Source organism: Stegostoma tigrinum, chromosome 1 (genome assembly GCF_030684315.1).
Source record: "Stegostoma tigrinum isolate sSteTig4 chromosome 1, sSteTig4.hap1, whole genome shotgun sequence".
In the NCBI taxonomy this organism is placed as follows: Eukaryota; Metazoa; Chordata; class Chondrichthyes; order Orectolobiformes; family Stegostomatidae; genus Stegostoma; species Stegostoma tigrinum.
This window is the reverse complement of record NC_081354.1, coordinates 136,933,737-136,952,044: the sequence shown is the minus strand read 5'-3', so window position 1 is coordinate 136,952,044 and position 18,308 is coordinate 136,933,737. Positions and strand designations below refer to the sequence as shown.

The following is an 18,308-nucleotide window of genomic DNA, read 5'->3' as shown; positions in this document are numbered from 1 at the left end:
CCATGTTTGAGCATTATCTTTGAATATGACAATGGGAAGAGAAGTGGTCCCTTGGGTAAAGCACCATTGGGTAGCATTAGAAACCCATTTTATTCAAAGTTAAAGACCTAAGCTTTCTAGATATATCCTGGCAGATCTGAGAATCTGTCCTTTCATTTTATTATTAATAATAATATTTGTTTTCCCCTCCAAAAAGATAGCTGAAGTTGTATAATGCTTTCCCTTTGCTTCCAAAGTAGCAGAGAGAGACCCGAGACCTGGTCAGAACTGGGGATGTTTGCTGATGGTTGCACAATGTTCAGCCACATTCGCAACTGCTCAAAAACTGAAACAGTCTGTGTCCAATTGCAACAAGATCTGGACAATATCCAGGCTTGGGCTGATAAGTAACATTTGTGCCACAGAAATGCCAGGCAATGCCCATTACCAGTAAGAGACAGTCTAACCACCAGCCCTTGACATTCGGTGGTGTCCCCATCACTGAACTCCCAACTGTCAACGTCCTAAGGGTTATCATCGACCAGAAGCTCAACTGGACTTGCCACATAAACACAGTAGCTACAAGATTAGAAGATCTTAAATCACAGGATCCGTACAGTGTGGAAACAGGCAGTTCAGCCCAACAAGTCCACACCGGCTCTCAGACCATCCCACCCAGACCCATCCCCATCTAACCTACACATCCTTGAATACGACTGGCAATTTAGCATGGCCAATCCACCTAGCTTGCACATCTTTGGACTGTGGGAGGAAACTGGAGCACCCAGAGGACACCCACATAGACATGGGGAGAATGTGCAAACTCCACACAGACAGTTGCCAGAGGGTGGAATCGAGCCAGAGGCCCCGGCATTGTAAGGCAGCAGTGCTAACCACTGAGCTGTCTTGCCGTGCTAGGTTAGAGCCTAGGAATATTGCAGGAAGTAACGCATTTTCTGTCTCCCAAAGCCTGTCCACCATCTACAAGATACAAGTCAGGTGTGTAATGGAATACTCCCCACTTGCCTGGATGAGTGTGGCCCCGACAACACTCAGAAGTTTGATACTATCCAGGACAATACAGCCTGCTTGATTGGCACCTCATCCACAAGGATCCACTCCCGTCACCACCACCATTCAGTAGCAGCAGTGTGTACTGTCTGCAAGATGCATTGCAGAAATTCACCAAAAATCCTCAGACAGCACCTTTCAAACCTATGACCACTTCCATCTAAAAGGACAAAGATTTATAGGAACACCACCACCTTCAAGTTATCCAAGCCACTCACCATTGGAAATATATTGCTATACCTTCAAGGTCAAAATCCTGGAATTCCCTCCCTAATGGCATTGTGGGCCAACCCACAGCAGGTTGAAGAACAAAGAAAATTACAGGACAGGAACAAGCCCTTCGACCCTTCAAGCCTGCGCCAATCGAGATTCTCTGTCTAAACGTGTCATCTATTTTCCAAGGGTCAGTATCACTTTGCTCCCTGTCCATCCATGTACCTGCCCAGGTACGTCTTAAAAGACACTATCGTGTCTGCGTCTACCACCTCTGCTGGCAACGCGTTCCAGGCACCACCCATCCTCTGTGTAAAGAACTTACCCCGCATATCTCCCGTAAATGTTCCTCCTCTCACTTTGAAGAAGGGTCTAGGCCCAAAACGGCAGCTTTTGTACTCCTCTGATGCTGCTTGGCCTGCTGTGTTCATCCAGCTCTATACTTTGTTATCTCTGAAGAAGGCAGCTGTCCACCACCTTCTCAAGGACAACTCAGGACAGACAATAAACACTGGCCAGTCAGCAACGCTCATTCATCCCACAAGTGAATAAACTAAAAAGACTTGGCCTCTGGCATGCAGTTGACCCCAGTGTTGGAATGTCAGAGTGGCAACCCTGGTGAGCAGAAGCCTGTTTGCCAAAGATTCCCTCAATTGGAATGCTGAGCATAATTACTTCAATCAGAGCGGGACCTGTTTCTGATAACTTGAATTTATTTTCCTCCCAGATTAATTTGGGAGTTCCAGCTGATTTTTTTTAAAAATAGCTCAATCACGTGACATTTAGGCATCATGTAATGTTGTATATTATGGTGCAAACAACTACGCAGTTCTGGGTAACAGTCTGGCAGACCAGAGGCTTTTTTTTATCCCCCTATTGTTCATGTGACTGCAGAGGGAAAGTGTAGTCAAAAATAATCTTCCAAATTAATGGTTACGCATTTTCAAGATAGAATATTCTGATGTTTTAGAAGGCAACATATTGCTGTGTTACTATGTAATTGGGTTTATGTCATGCTACGCACAACCGGCTATACGGTTCTGTATTTGTAAGATCTTCCTTACTGTTTTGACACCATCATCTTTTTTTTATTCATTCACGGGATGAGGGCGTCGCTGGCTAGGCAGCATTTATTGCCTATTCCTAATTGCCCAGAGGGCAGTTAAGAGTTAACCACATTGTTGTGAGTATGGAGCCACATGTAGCCCAGACCAGGTAGATATGGCAGTTTCCTTTCCTTAGTGAATCAGGTGGGTTTTTCCTGACATTTGGCAATAGATTCATGTCAATCGTTAGACTCTTAATTCCAGATTTCTTTTTTGAATTCAAATCCCTCCATTTGAGGGATTCGAACCTGGGTCCCCAGAGCATTAGCTGGGTCTCTGGATTCATGGCCGAGTGATAAAGCCAGTAGGCCATTCCCTGCCCTGCCTTGATAACTTGTTATGATCTCTCTATCTTAATTAGTTTGTACAGTTTTAGATAACTTATTACTTTGGTTAGACCTTCGCCTCTGACTCTTATACCTGTTATGTTATTCCAGCCATCTGGTTTGTCTCCAGCATCATTTTACTTTTAATTTTTTGTAATTATTTCTCTGCCTCAATTAATTTGATCATAGGTCATTCCTTCACTTTCTAATCAGCTGGTAACGCTTTACTCTCACCACCTGACACTTTTGATCACCTGGAGAGATTTGTTATTCAGCCTGTCAACACTCCATTCAAACCATTTGTACTATGTTTTGATCTTCTCCGTCTATAAATTCAGTGACTGTGTGCTTCTCTTCTCTTCACTTGATGAAGAAGCAGAGCTCTGAGAGTTTGTAATTTCAAATAAACCTCTCGGGCTATATCCTGGTGTCATGTCACGTCTGTTGCCCTGTAACTGTATTCAAGTTCAGAATCTGACCATTTTTGGTGTTTTCAAAACACAATTGCTGATGCTATTCTCACTCACGCTCGCTCATAATGTTAGTATTCTGAATATGTTTCCTAAATCAATGTTGCTCAATATGGTATTTAATTAACAATGAATGTTATGTCAAAAAGTGCAAATCGTATTTTGGCAGTTGTTTGCCTGTGGACTCTTGTCCTTGATTTTTGACACTGTGTTGGTTTTTTAAAATTATTAATTTGTACTCTGAATATTCTGTTTTAGCTCCCAAATAATCTCTAGCCCATTTCCTCCGGTGTCCCCCCCTCTTCCGATTTCTAAAGCAAAAGACGCCACAGATGGAGAAAACCTAGAGGTAAAAGCAGTTGGTGTAAATTATTACTTCCATAAACTTGTAGATATTTGTCTTTGTTTTAATTCTTACTAAAAAAAAAGTTATTTCCTTTATACATCTGTTCTCTCTCCTTTTCCCTACATGTAATACATTTATAACTGAACCATGCTCCATCCCCTCACCTGCTAATGCTTTTGCCAACCTGTCTTTCCAAAAGCATGCAGTTACTAGTGTACTTATTATGGGGCATGTTTTGATCTCTTCCTCCTGTTGGTTGATGCATGTCACCCTGCTCCAGCCCATTGCCTAAAATTCCTTGTCGATTGCCTGTCAAGTTTGCTGACTCCAGTTTCTCAAAGAAACCTACAGCACATGAACAGGCCCTTTGGCCCTCCAAGCTTGCGCCGATCGAGATCCTCTGTCTAAGCCTATCATCTATTTTCTAAGGGTCTGTATCACTTTGCTCCCTGCCCATCCATGTACCTGTCCAGATATATCTTAAAAGACACTAACGTGTCTGCATCTACCACCTCCACTGGCAACGCGTTCCAGGCGCCCACCACCCTCTGTGTAAAGAACTTTCCACGCATATCTCCCTTAAACTTTCCTCCTCTCACTTTGAACTCATGACCCCTAGTAATTTAGTCCCTCACTCTGGGGGAAAAAGCTTTTTGCTATCCACCCTGTCTATACCCCTCATGATTTTGTAGACCTCAATCAGGTCCCCCCTCAATCTCCGTCTTTCTGATGAAAATAATCCTAATCTACTCAACCTCTCTTCATAGCTAGCACCCTCCATACCAGGCAACATCCTGGTGAACCTCCTCTGCACCCTCTCCAAAGCATCCACATCCTTTTGGTTGTGGCGACCAGAACTATACACAGTACTCCAAATGTGGCCAAACCAAAGTCCTATACAACTGCAACATGACCTGCCAACTCTTGTACCCAATACCCCGCCCAATGAAGGAAAGCATGCCATATGCCTTCTTGACCACCCTATAGACCTGTGTTGTCACCTTCAGTGAACAATGGACCTGAACACCCAGAACTCTCTGTTCATCAATTTTCCTCAGGACTTTTCCATTCCCTGTATAGTTTGCCCTTGTATTTGATCTTCCAAAATGCATCGTCTCGCATTTGCCCGGATTGAACTCCATCTGCCATTTATCTGCCCGACTCTCCAATCTATATATATTCTGCTGTAATTTCTGACAGTCTCCTTCACTATCAGCTACTCCACCAATCTTAGTGTCATCAGCAAACTTGCCAAAATATCTCTCATTTCATCCTTTGCGTCGACTGGTTTTCCTTCCTTAATGCTTTTCCACTGTCACCTCTACTCTGTTTTACGCTTTTCACTGAAATCGCTGCTTCATTCATGATTTCAGCATTATCAAAACGTAAGTATGAGGAGCAGGACCCTTAAACCTGCTCTGCTACTCAAAAGATCACAGCTGATCCAGGAATGACCTAAGCTTCATGCAATAAATTTGTCTCCCAATTTGCATATATTGTACAGTGAAACTCGCAACAGCCCAGCTCGTGGACCTTTTAGGTTCTTTGATTATTAGCCCTCTTCTCCACCTATTTAAGGAGCCTCCAGTTATGCTTTTCAGCTGGTCGCCTTATACTCGATGTCGGGGGAACTAGTTAATCCCTAGTTAAGTAGTGAGAAGATTGCAGCTGTAATCTTTGGAATTTAGTGCCATCATCATTTTCTCCAGCCCCCTCCTACTGTCTTTGTTCAAGTTAGACTTTTTTCACTGATTGGCTTCTAATTGTGTGTTTGTCAAGCTGCTAGCTTTCTCTTTACTATGACAACCAGTTCTAACTCTAAGATTGATGCTTTTGCCCCTACATTTCCTCATATTTTTGAAACCCTAATCATTTACCAAGACTCTTTATTCTCATGGTGTCCTGATCTAACATAGGTTCAGTTGGCAGTTAGGAAGACAAGTGCAATATTAGCATTCGTTTGGATAAGGGATGTACTGCTAAGGCTGCATAAGGCTCTGATCAGACTGCATTTGGAATATTGTGAGCAGTTTTGTCAATGTTTCAAAAGGATATACCGGTATAGGAGGATGTTCAAAGAAGGTTTAAAAGAATGACCCTAGGGATAAAGGGTTTGTCGTATGAAGAATGATTGAAGACTCTGGGCCTGCATTCGATAGAGTTTAGAAGGATGAGGGTGGCACAATGATTAGCACTGCTATGCCACAGCCCCGGGAGGCCGGTTTGATTCTAACTTGGATGACTGTATGTGTGAATGTTCTCCCTGTGTCTGTGTGGGCTTCTGCTGGGTGCTGTGGTTTCTTCCCACAATCCAAAGTAGTGCTGACCAGGTGAATTGGCAATGGTAAATGCGGGGTTACGGCGATGGAGTGGGTGGGGAGGTGAATCTGGTTGGGATTCTTCAGAGAGCCGGGGGATACTCAATGGGCTGGATGGTCTCTTTCTGCATTGTAAGGATGCTACAATTCTGTGCGGGGGTATCTCATTGAAACTTAGAGAATACTAAGAGGCCTGGATAGAGTTCATGTGGAGAAAACATTTCCATAAGTTGGAGAGATACCAGAAGGCACAGTTTCAGAGTAAAGGGATTACCCTTTAAAACTGAGATGAGGAGGAATCTATTTAGTCAGAGGGTGCTTAATCTGTAGAGGGCTTTGGAGGCCAAGCCACTGAGCGTTTTGAAGACAGAGTTAGATAAGTTCTTAATTGGTAAGGAGATCAAAGATTACAGGGAGAAGGCAGGGGAATGATGTTGAGAAACATATCAACCATGAGTCAGTGGTGGAGCAGACTTGATGAGCTGAATGACCTAATTCTGTTCCTATACCTCCTGGCCTGTTTAGTTATCCTTCTCCAAAAACTACGGTCCATCCCAATCTTCTGTGCCTCTATTTCTTTCACATTAAGCCCTTTATCCACCTGCCCTTTTATTTTTGTTCTCTATGCTGGCAAGGCTAGATATATTGCTGTGAGAATGTAGACCAGCGCAGCTAGGAATTCACTACAGTTCTTTTAATTATAGTTGCTTCACTGTTGCTGTGTCAAAATCCTGGAAATCCCTCCATTATAGCATTAAGGCTCAACTCACAGCAGATGGACTGCGGCAGTTCAAGAAGGCAGCTCATCACCACCTTCTGAAGGGCAACTAGGGACGGGCAATAAATGCTGGCTCAGCCAACGAAGCTTACTTCCCACAAATGAATAAAAATAAAAAGTGCTTCCGCAATTCTTTGTGTTAAGAATTCTAGGATTTTGGTTCAGCAGTAATGAAGGAACTGTGACAAATTCCAAGTTAGTCTGGTGAGCAAGCTAATGTTCCCACAGTTGTGCTGTTATTGTCTTTGGTATTTGCAGTTGGAGAAAGAAATGAGCTGTTAAGTTGGCCTTTAGTGAGTTGTTACAATGCATTGTAAATTATGCAGCCACAATGCACCCTTAACCGGGGCTTTAGTTTTCTGTTCTCAATCTGGCTTAATTGCATTTATTGCCAGTCTCTATCGGTTTAAGAAAGTGGTCCTCGAGTGCTGACGGAAATGAATGTTGTGTCCTGTAGTAAGTTCACTAGCTGAATGAACTGCTCTCTTTTGAACAATAATCAGTCTCTTGTGCTCCCCGATCCTAATGCTTCAATTTGAAGCTCTGTCTTGAATTTGAATAGCATTTTTCAATAGCCTTGCTCCCCTCCAGATGTTCAGGTTTACTATACCATCTAAACTTTTCATTACCCGTCACTCCAGTTTTTTGAAGTATTCTTTTGCTACTTTCCAATATTCATCTTTCTAGGTTTTGAAAAACGTTTGACAAATCTTTTATTTTATTTTGGTAATGAAAGATATTACAGAAAAATATTTGCAAATGGCTGTCCTCCTACTCACCTTCTCCAGACCATATTCTGTTAGATTTTCTGCCTCTCAAGCCAGTCACTCTAAAAGTGCTCCTTGGTGTGCCAGCTGATTTGATTTGATTTTGATTTGGTCGTTATGTGTACCAAAATACAGTGAAAAGCTTTGTGTCCGAGGGGTACAGGCAGATCACAGCAGACGAAGGATGTACAGATCAAAAAGCCTTGGAGGCATACAGGTTACCTTATTTGAGGCTAGAGTCCATTCAACAGTCTGATAATGGCCAGAAAGAAGCTGTTTCTTACCTGCTCATCCAAGTGTTTAGGCTTCTGTATCTTCCATCTACCTGATTGGAGAGGTTGTAGGAGATCACTACCAGGGTGTGATGGGTCTTTGATGATGTTGACCACCTTGCTGCAGCAGTGAGCCATGTAAATGGAGACCGTGGATAGAAGGTTGGCTTCCATGATGGTCTGGGCTGTGCACAACACCTTCTGTAGTTTCTTACAGTCCTGGGCAGAACAGTTGCCATACCAGTCTGTTATGCACCAGGACAGTATGCTTGTAATGGTGCATCTGTAGAAGTTGGTGAGGAGCTTTATAGATGTGCCAAATTTCCTGAGCTGCCTAAGGAAGAAGATGATTTGTTGTACCTAGATTGTCGCATCTAGGTTAGCAGTCCAGGACAGATTGTCAGCTATTGCCACTTGGAGAAACTTGATACTGTTCACCCTCTCAACTTCCATTCTGTTCATGTAAATCTGGGTGTGTTCTGCTTTCTTTCTGAAGTCGATAATCAGTTCTTTAGTTTTGCCGACACTGAGAACAGATTGTTTTCGTTGCGCCATGTCACCAAGTCCTCTATCGCCCTTCTGTATTTTGACTTGCCATTGTTAGATATCCATCCCACTACAGTGGTATTGTCAGTGAACTTGTAGTTGGTGTTCATTCAGAGTTTAGCAACCCAGCCATAGGTGTACAGGCAGTATAGTAGCAAGTGAGGACACATCTTTGGGGGGTTTCAATGTAATCTGTGTAGTATGGAAACTGTGAAATTTGGGTAGAGATTTTCCTAGAAAAATAGAAACTAAGAAGCAGTGTTACTTTTAGATTGGGATATTGCAGGAAAATTTGATTTCTTGAGGCAAGATCTTTAATCAATGATTGTATTGAAAGTAGAAATTAAAAAATAATGCAACAAGATAAGATGATAATGAATTTTGATAGATCATATAAAACGTTGTCCTAATTCTTTACAATTGTATTTATTTGTAGGGAGGGCTAATGGACAAAATGGAGACCATTCTATATGATTGACACAAACATTGAAAAGAACATTAGAAGTTATTGCAAAATTAGTAGCCCAGTTGTGCCTTCTACAGAAAGTCAAATAAGACAACATCTCTCATTTCAGTTGGTAGCTCTCACACTGATCTATCTGGGTTTTAATTTAGGTGACAATACATTATAATACTAAGGGCAGCAATATCTTTTGTGTGATATCCCTAAGTGGGACTGTATGTTCCAGGCAGCTTTCCTCAAAGAAAATGATAAGATTTAAGTATGCACGGCAAAAGATGATGCTAACAAAACTGGTAAAGGAATTTCTAAAGAAGGTGTAAATGGAAAATGCTATGAACTGCCATCTTGAATAAATGTGGCTAAGGTTACGATCTGATGCTGTTGAACTGTGTTGAAGGCTGTGAAATACCTCATTTGAAAAAAGCGGCACTGCTGATCAACCTTTCATTGACCTTCATTGGAATAGTGTAGGAGGCCAAGCTCAAGCAAGAGTAGACGAAGCACTAAAGTTAACATGACTGAAAGCTGAGAGAAGTGTTCATCCAATATGAACTTTGGGACTCTCAATATAAAGGAGACTGCATCCTGAGCTGCGAACACAGTAATGAAAGTCAAAATTGTGAAATTCAACCTCTGCTTCCCTCTCCACGGTTGCTTCCAATCCTGCTGAGTATTTGCAACATTTTCTGTTTTTATTTAATTTCATATCCTGTCTCAGTAAAACATAAAGTAATTTAAGAAATTGTCTGTAAATTGATTCAAGAGATAAATAGATGTATGTTTAGGCAAAGAATTGTTTAAGTTGATCAGCATAGGAAAGTAAATCTGTCAAAATAGAGTAGTGTGTTGGGACAGGTGGTCAATTAGAAAAAGAAATGGACCAATTCCTTAGTCGTCATCAGCTCCTTTAGATGACAGTTTCTTCAATTAATAGTTCAACGATGATTTGACTTGTGTTTTTTTTTCAGCAAGATCTTTGTGCATTTCTAATATCAAGAGCTTGTAGGAATTCCACTCTAGCCAACTATTTATACTGGTAAGTGATTTGAATTTTACTTTGGGATTTTCTTCAGAATTAATTTCCTGTAGTGCTCCCTAAGTCAGTAAGTGATATTTGATGAAAATAGAGAACCTTACAGAATCTTTCATGTGGTTTTCTTTGTACCTTTGGTCTTTTCTAAGTAGAAACTTGCATGTAAACTGCTGAGAAAGAAACTGATGAACATCACAGATCTCCTGCTGTTTGGATGCCACAACATAATATTATCGATCTAAGTGGTTTTCCCATATTATTTGCTTGCTCTGTAAAAAAAACTAGTTCCTTTCCAGTTTGAAAAGAGACAGTGAAAGAAAATCACATTTAAATTGGGCGAACATGTAAGCAGTACACCCTTTATGTGCATATGGCATTCTCTTTGGAAAATGTTTGGAACTATGTCAGAGCTTCCTTCATATGATTTTGCCCAATTGGTTAGGTTGGAAAAATTCAGTGTAAAACATCAATAACAGTTACAATTCTGCATGTGGAAATCAATCTCAAGGCTCTGACATTCAAAATCTGAAAGAAATGGTTCATGTGTAAAAAAATGAATATTAGGCAGGTTGCGTAAATGTTTGGTTAACAAAGTAACTTTTGAGAAGAATATTGAAGGAGGCAGTATAAGATGAAGAGGATCAGTGAATTTCAGAGTTACTTCCAGGTAACTGAATACTTACGAAGAGCCAGAGTGAGGAGGTTAGAAGTGGTTCATTTTGTGGGTCTGGGAAAAGGTGCAAGTAGTGAGACCACAAGAGGTTTTTGGTGCACCTGTAATTTTGGTGGTCTGTTGTGTTTAAGGCCTCGTTCTGATTTTTGACATTCGAATGTAAATTCCTGTAGACAAGTGAGGCGATTGCATGTTTCCTACGTCGGACCATTACCTTGTTCTTCTTTTGAGTATTGATTTTACTTCATCGCAAGCTATTGGTTGTCTTTGTGGAACATCAAATAGATTGATAAACATGATTTTCAGAAGCATCAGGATTTGCAGCGTGTTTGGTTATATTAATTGCAGGAACATCTTAGGTTTTGACAAATTTGCATTTGGGAAAGGTTTTTATAATAAATCGTGGAAAGTGTTTAATCATGACATTTAGAATTTCAGCTGTTGGCAATTGATTTAACTTCATAGCAGTTAATATATTGCCTTGAAGCTTCAACTAATTTTTTCATGTTTAATTTTTTTATGATTGTGCAATTGGATCATTTGAAAGACAGAAGTTATGAACTTGTTTTTCTTTTAGAAGATCACGAAAAGGATACTTGTTGGATAATTTTTAATGGTGCTGAAATTTAAATGTCTTAAGCGAACTGCTTGGACTTGTTTTCTTGGATTTCACATGCCTGGGTTTATAACTGTCAGGAGTTGTGGCTCTTTTATATATTGTGAAATTGTTAGTGTATCACCCAACTCATGTCTTCAACCTGTTCTGAAAAATGTTTGAGAATCCAGTCTGAGTAACAACCCGATACCACCACCTGCTGTCTCTGACTATTAAGCCAATTTTGTATCCAGTTAGCTTGATCTCCCTGGATCCTATCTGATTTAACCTTCCTAACCAGTCTACCATGCAGAATCTTGTTGAAGTCCACATAGACAGTGTCTACGACTCTGCCTTCATCTATCTTCTTGATCAACTCTTCAAAAAAACTCAAATCAAATTTGTAAGACACAATTTCCCATGCATTCTAGAATCCCTGCAGTGCAGAAAAGAGCCTTTCCTTTCATTAAAGTCTGCACCAACCCTCTAAAGAGCACCCCACCGTTTCCTGTAACCACACATTTATCATGGTTGACCCACCAAGTCTCTGCATCCTTGGACACAACGATACCATTATCACTGATACAATTTTAACCTCACTGCAAAGCCTCTTCCAGGGATGCCTTCCCTGAAGAAGTTACCCTCCTCCCTCCAGACCAACCTCAGGGAATCTCTCTCCCACTACAACTCTCTTGTAATAGTCTTCTCTGGACTGACCTATCCCTATCTCCTCAGCTATACTGTCCTCTCTACCTATCTTTTTTTCTCTCCATCTTCAGTCCGCCTCCCCCTCTGTCCCTATTTATTCCTGTTCCCTCTCCCCATCCCCCTCTCTGATGAAGGGTCTAGGCCCGAAACGTCATGTTTGTGCTCCTGAGATGCTGCTTGGCCTGCTGTGTTCATCCAGCTCCACACTTTGTTATTGTGGAATTTTATCTTGGTCAGTCAATGTGACCTGCGCATCTTTGGACTGTGTGAAGAAACCCATGTAGATATGGGGAGAATGTCACAATGCAAACTTCACATAGTCACTCAAGGCTGGAATTGAACCAAGGCCCCTGACACTGGGACAGCAGAAACCTGATTGATCTGTTGTATCCTGAGACAAATTAATACACAAGCAACGTCAATAATTGAGTAGAAACATACGTTATGACGATTAGAGTCATGAGACTGCAAAGAGACACTGCACTTCACCCATCCCCCTCATATATATTACACAAGCCAACACGTGAACATACACATTAGGAGCAGGAGTAGGCTACATGGTCCTTCAAGTCTGCTCAGTCATTTAATTATAGTATGGCTGTTCTGATTGTCCATATTCCCACCTAGTTTCAAACCCTTGCTTATCAGCAAGCTCTCTACCTCTGTCTTATAGATATTCCAGGACTACTTTGTCTCATTCCTACCAAAACAGACATTCCTGATTTATTGATAATAAAATGTGAGGCTGGATGAACACAGCAGGCCAAGCAGCATCTCAGGAGCACAAAAGCTGACGTTTCGGGCCTAGACCCTTCGATTTATTGTCTGATTTATTCAAAATATACAGCTAGTTTTGTTTAATTGTTTCTGATCAAGTTATATATAGAAGAAACATACATGTATTTAACTGAATACAGTATAAGGATTATTTTGTTGAATTAAAATGATTCAATGGTGACATTTTTATGATAAATGTACTATATTTGTGACCTTTTGGTTTTTCTGTTCATGTACAGTATTTCTAAGCTGTCTTCTTTATCCTATTTCCAAAGGTATGTTATTGTAGAATGTGAAGATCAGGATACTCAACAACGTGACCCAAAAACTCATGAGATGTATTTGAATGTGATGAGGAGGTTTAGTCAAGCTCTGCTAAAGGTATGATTATTTTCTCTTTTATTATGGGGTCGTGAGATCAGATAATTAATTATACTGTAACAGATAGGAATGTGGCTGCAGTAATAACCTGCTTTTTGGCTTGAAAGACAATTTATTTAATTAACATGTGTCAATCTTGAGAATGCACCTTTCTGACATTAGAACTATTTATATATGGGCATTATTATCACAGTTTGTAATGTTTGTTAATGTTATGAGTTAACTGCAAAAGTCGCTAGATTGTGCTACAGGGGCAGGCTCTTTCTCCTCCACGATGACAATATTGTTGCAGTGCAGAAGGGGGAGGCCCTTCAGCCATTGTGTCTGCACCGGCTCTTGAAATGAGTCCCATTCTTCAGCCTTCTTCAGCCTCATGTCACTTTTCACCCTTTTGCTATTACTCTAAATAGGCAGTCTATCTTTATCCTTTCATCAGTGGAAACAGTTTCTCCTGTTTTGCTCAGTCTGGACCTTGCGTGAATTTGAATACCATATCAAATTTCCCATCAGCCTTCTCTTTTTGAAGGTAGACCGTCCCAACTTCTGTAATTCATTTTTATGTTCTCGTATTTGACAAAATGGTAGGAGCACTTAAAAGTTTTATGTGTGACTGAGGTGAGCCAACACTGTAATAAAAGAAAATTCCTGCAGATGAGAGAGATCTGTTATAAAAACAGAAAGCGCTAGAGAAACTCAGCTGGTCTAGCATTATCTGCAAAGAGCCAAATAGTAATGGTTTTTGCTTTAGGAAGATTCTTCTTTGAAGCCATTGTTGCTTGCTTTGTTATGCTTGGATGTTTTAAAAATAATTTGTTTCACTAATTGCCAGAATCTTCACATCTTTGCTTGCTTGTTCGCAATTTTCCACACCTTCCCAATGAGGCGAACAATTGACACTGAATAATGCAAATACAGTAACTTTACTTGACCTCATCCTAATTTGCAAAGTACCCAATAAAAGGACTTATTAAGCAAAGGTTAACGTTTTAAATGATAGATTTTCTAAACTTTTTTTAATTGTTTCAAAAACTTAAAGGATTGTTATTAGGTTTGTAATACAGTGTATATTTGTCAACCTGCATGTGATGCCGTAAGATATCTGCTAAGGGTCAAAACAAAATTCTCATCACGATTCTGATGTAAATTTGTATTGAGTGATTTCTCCACAAAATAAAGATTTGCTGTATGCAAATGTTTTGGATAATTGCAAATTTTTATTTTGATCAATGAACACCATTTGTCCTGAGTTCTTTCGAAAATTATTTTACACCTACTGGTATCCACCCTAATTGAATTCTGTACCCCCAACCTTCTTAAAAGATTGGTAATTAGAGTTGCATGTCTAGCCTGGTCCTCTAAGAGACTGCTATCCCCAGGATGCACAAGGTACAGCTTGAAAAATTATTAAGTAAAGCTGCTTCTGGGATGACTACTGTACAGAATTGGACTTTGTTAGTTTGTTTAGCTATTAGGTAACCTGTTTAAATGTATTTTTTTCCTCAATGGCTAGGGAGACAAAAATGTGAGAGTTATGCGCTCTCTTCTCGCTGCTCAACAAACATTTGTGGATCGACTAGTGCATCTTATGAAAGCTGTTCAGCGAGAGAGTGGGAATCGGAAGAAAAAGGTATTTCTACAATGCTCATTAATTCACCTGAAAGTAAATTTGGATAGCATTGGTGTTTATGCTATGTTCCTGTATATTATAAACTGTTTATTTCAATTATATATTTGCACCAGATGAATATTTTTGTCAACATTCTTGAATATGACAATGTGGAAGTTGATTTCTTATGTTTTGCATGAGAACATTTGACTGATTAAGAAGTATAAATTTCTTTCTGGTGTTTTAAGAGACTTATAATTTAACTCATTGAGATTCGTGTTGCAAGTTTTAACTGCCTAAAATGCTGATTAGCCCACAAGTGGTGTATTGTATGCAACTCTGATCACCACATAATAAGAAGGAAGTGATCACTTTAGAGAGGGTACAGAGATGTACCAGAATGATGCACAGAATGATGCTTGGCCTGGAAAGTCTGAGCTCTGAGGAAAGATGGGAAAGGCTGTAGTTCTTTGTCTTGGAACAGGAGAGATTGAGACAGGAACTGATGTAGGTGTACAAAATTGAGGGGCATAGATAAGGTGAATAGGAAGGCATTTTTCCATTCTTAGAGAAGACTAAGAGGAGGGTTGAGAATTTTTTTTCACACTCAGTGATAGGAGTCTGGAACTCACTGTCTGTTCAGTAAGAAACCTCTTGCAGAATTCGAACAGTATTTACATATTCATTTGCATTGCTATGAGCCAAATGCTGGAAATGGGACGAGTGTAGTCAATCTTTGTTGAATGATGCAGACACGATAAGGTGAATTCTGTGTTGAAAGTACTTGACACTTTGTATTTTACTGATCTAGTATCCAGCTAGAAGACACACTCTTGTAACAGTTGTTATGACGCTTAATTTTTGTTATCAGGTTTTTTTAGTCTGAGATCCCTCCTCCATACTGAGATTTTTGATAATGGTAATTTTTTTAGCACAAAAATTATCTTTAAAGCAGCTTATAGTTTATATAATTATTAGAGCAGAACAATAACTGAATGTGAAAGCATGGACTAATGAAAATTGTTATCCATCAATATTTTACCATTCTTGTGGAGATCAACAGTTGTCACCTGGTTGAGTTTAGTGTTTTTTTCCATTGTTAAGTATTATAAGTCATTGCACAATTCTGTCGAAATAAACTGAGTCTCCTTTAGTTCCTAATGTTTTAAGGCCATCCACATTGGTATATATTTCGTAATTGTGTTGTGAAGCTTGGATGTTGAACAAATTTTAACAAACTATTCCGATGCTTATTTCCTGTTCTGGTTATTCCCACACTATATGCGTGATTGTCCCAATACCAGTTGTTTCTATCAACCATTACTTTTGAATTTGGTGAGTATTTTACAGCTATGTGCCCTTCCTGGCACTAGCCACCCTCATTTGTCCAGGCTGGGGAAGTTAAACATGCAGGAATGCCTGCATCAGTGGCAACATCTAACATTACAGCAACTATAGATTCCATTTTCCAAAAAGAATACTGCCATAGTCTCACCACAAATAAATGAAAAAATTGAAATATTTACATTTTTCATTTAGAGTCCATATGGACTCTATGCTGCTTGTTGATCTCATAGCCATCCCAATGGCAGACAATAGGTTAGTGCTGTCACTGTAAGTGCGAGTGAATTGCAGGCATCCTACTCAATGTAGTGCTTCACAGTTTGTCTTTCAGTACTCTTTTAAAAAAAAATTCCCTTCTTAAACAAGTTGCTTGTGCAGGCTCATATTTTGTGTAATAAGAGCTGCCGGTTTAGTGCTATCTCTGCAGTTTAAGTACCTGGTTGAAAAATTGATGGATTATGGGATTGGAAAAGTAACTTCATTTTTAAAACCTCCATAATGATCTCAATGTGTTCTTTTTTGCTGAAATGTTTCCAAATAAATTATGCACTTTCAAGCTACAGCCAGTATTGTAATTTGGGGAAATAAAGCAGCCAATTTGTGCAAGGTAAGGTTCTAGAAATAAGAGACTATGGAAAATGACATGTTAATTCACTTTTGAAGGTGTGACCTTTTGTCCTCCTTGCATTCCCATTCACTTTGTGTTTTTATTTGACTTCAAAACTTTCTCCAATCCCTCATGTTTTCACAATGTTTTGTTTTTGTTCTCCCCATCCAGATTGAAAGGTTGCAGACGTTATTGGCAGACAATGAAAAAGTAAACTTATCAGAAATTGAACCTATCCCTTTGCCTTTAGAGCCACAAGTTAAAATCAGGGGTATCATCCCAGAAAAAGCAACATTATTTAAGGTAAATTGAGGTTGTGATTTATTATGTGCGTGGTTTTATGTAATTTTAACTTGTGGTTTAATTGGCAAAAAGTCTCTGTTGAATGTTTCTGGTATAATTTCTTTGAATAGTCTAGCAGTAATCTTTATTCAGAATTGCTTTTCAGTTTGGTTTGCCTAAAGAACGGTGGACAGTAAGAAGAGAGTTTGCTTTATTACTGGCAAATTCACTGCCCCATTTTGAACAAATAGAGTTTGCATTTAACTTTTAATGGATGTTACAAGCTAGTGGAAAAATACTATGAATATCTTCCGCAGCTGCAACATTCTGGTCTAGACTAGTGATATTTATTGGCTATCTCTAAAGAATTATAAATGTAAGGTAAATTGTGAGCATGAAAACTTGTAGTCAGTGCCATCCTGTTGCATAGAGCAAAGTCAGGAGTCAGAGGTACAGAGGTAGAACTTCTATTGCCAGGAATCAATAAAAAGTTAACCCCTTTTGCCCCAAAAATAGGTGAAAAGTCAAAATTTTAAACTTGAAACCTAGCCATCTCAAACCTGAAAGTTTTAAGGGAAACAGGGGCAGGAGCAGTCTGTTCCCAGTTCAGGCAGGTCAGCCCCATTAACTTTTTAAGATGGCTCCCTGCTTCAGTTTAAGGCTTATATCCTTTAACCACTGTGTGCTGGCCTTTTCTGGCCACAGCCTTCCTTATTTTATTTTGCTTGCTGGCTTCCTAAACCCTAAAAGTGAAAGGAGATGAGCCTAAATCCATAAGAAACTTTTTAAACAGCCCTACCTTCAAGCCCAGAAAATCAACCCCTCAACCCTGATACCGCCATGATCTTGCCCCACCAGGGCTAAAATTCTGCTGCTCTTTGGACATTTGGCCAACACACCTGTGAGGGGAAGACGTTCACTTGCCTGAAGTTAAAACCCGGAATGAACTTGCAGATTTCTTGTTGACAGCTACTCTTTCTTTGCTGCAAGCCTACTCAGTAAATATCCGAGCTCAAGTCTCGCTGATATCACTGAGGAAGCATGTGCAAATCTGAAAGAAAATGTGACCAAAAGAGCATGCTTCAGCAAATCATCATGAGAACTAGTGAGGAGCAATAGGAGGGTGCCCTTCTGACCACTGAGTGGAATTGTTAGCTGAGAAAAAAAATTACATTATGATGCAGAAAATGATAGTTATCTTTGCCGCATTGAGAAAAAGTGAAATGACAAAGTACTTCTCGGAGCTATGCCTGACGAATTGTATTGCTTCAGCTGTAAGTGACCACCAATGTATCTACAGTTTCTAGGACTACTTTCTTAAGTACTCTGGAATTTCCTATACATACAAAGCAAGACAAGTCAATCCAATCAATTACGCCTCCACCAGTCTACACTCAATCATCTGTCAAGAGAGGGAAGGTATCATCAACAGTGCTGTTAGGCAGCAGCATCTCAGAATTAAGCTGCTCAATGAGGCCCAGTTTTTTAGGTTCTGCCAGGACCACTCAGCTCCTAATCTCATTACAGCCTTGCTTCAACTATAGTCAAAAGAGCTGAATTTCAGAGGTATGTTGAGAGTGACAGCCCTTGACATCAGTGCTGCCTTTGACTGAGGGTGATATCAAGGACCCCCAGCAAAACTGAAAT

The 18,308-nt window shown here is 39.9% G+C and overlaps 1 protein-coding gene across 1 annotated transcript in view; it reads left to right on the top strand.

The window, feature by feature from the left end:
• Window positions 1-18,308, top strand: part of pik3c3 (phosphatidylinositol 3-kinase, catalytic subunit type 3) — a 127,000-nt gene that overhangs the window by 58,743 nt on the left and 49,949 nt on the right. The window contains exons 12-16 of the mRNA XM_059648839.1: window positions 3,424-3,514; window positions 9,624-9,691; window positions 12,717-12,822; window positions 14,333-14,449; window positions 16,551-16,682. Of these exons, the coding sequence (XP_059504822.1) occupies window positions 3,424-3,514; window positions 9,624-9,691; window positions 12,717-12,822; window positions 14,333-14,449; window positions 16,551-16,682 (514 nt within the window). The remainder of the gene's footprint in view (window positions 1-3,423; window positions 3,515-9,623; window positions 9,692-12,716; window positions 12,823-14,332; window positions 14,450-16,550; window positions 16,683-18,308) is intronic.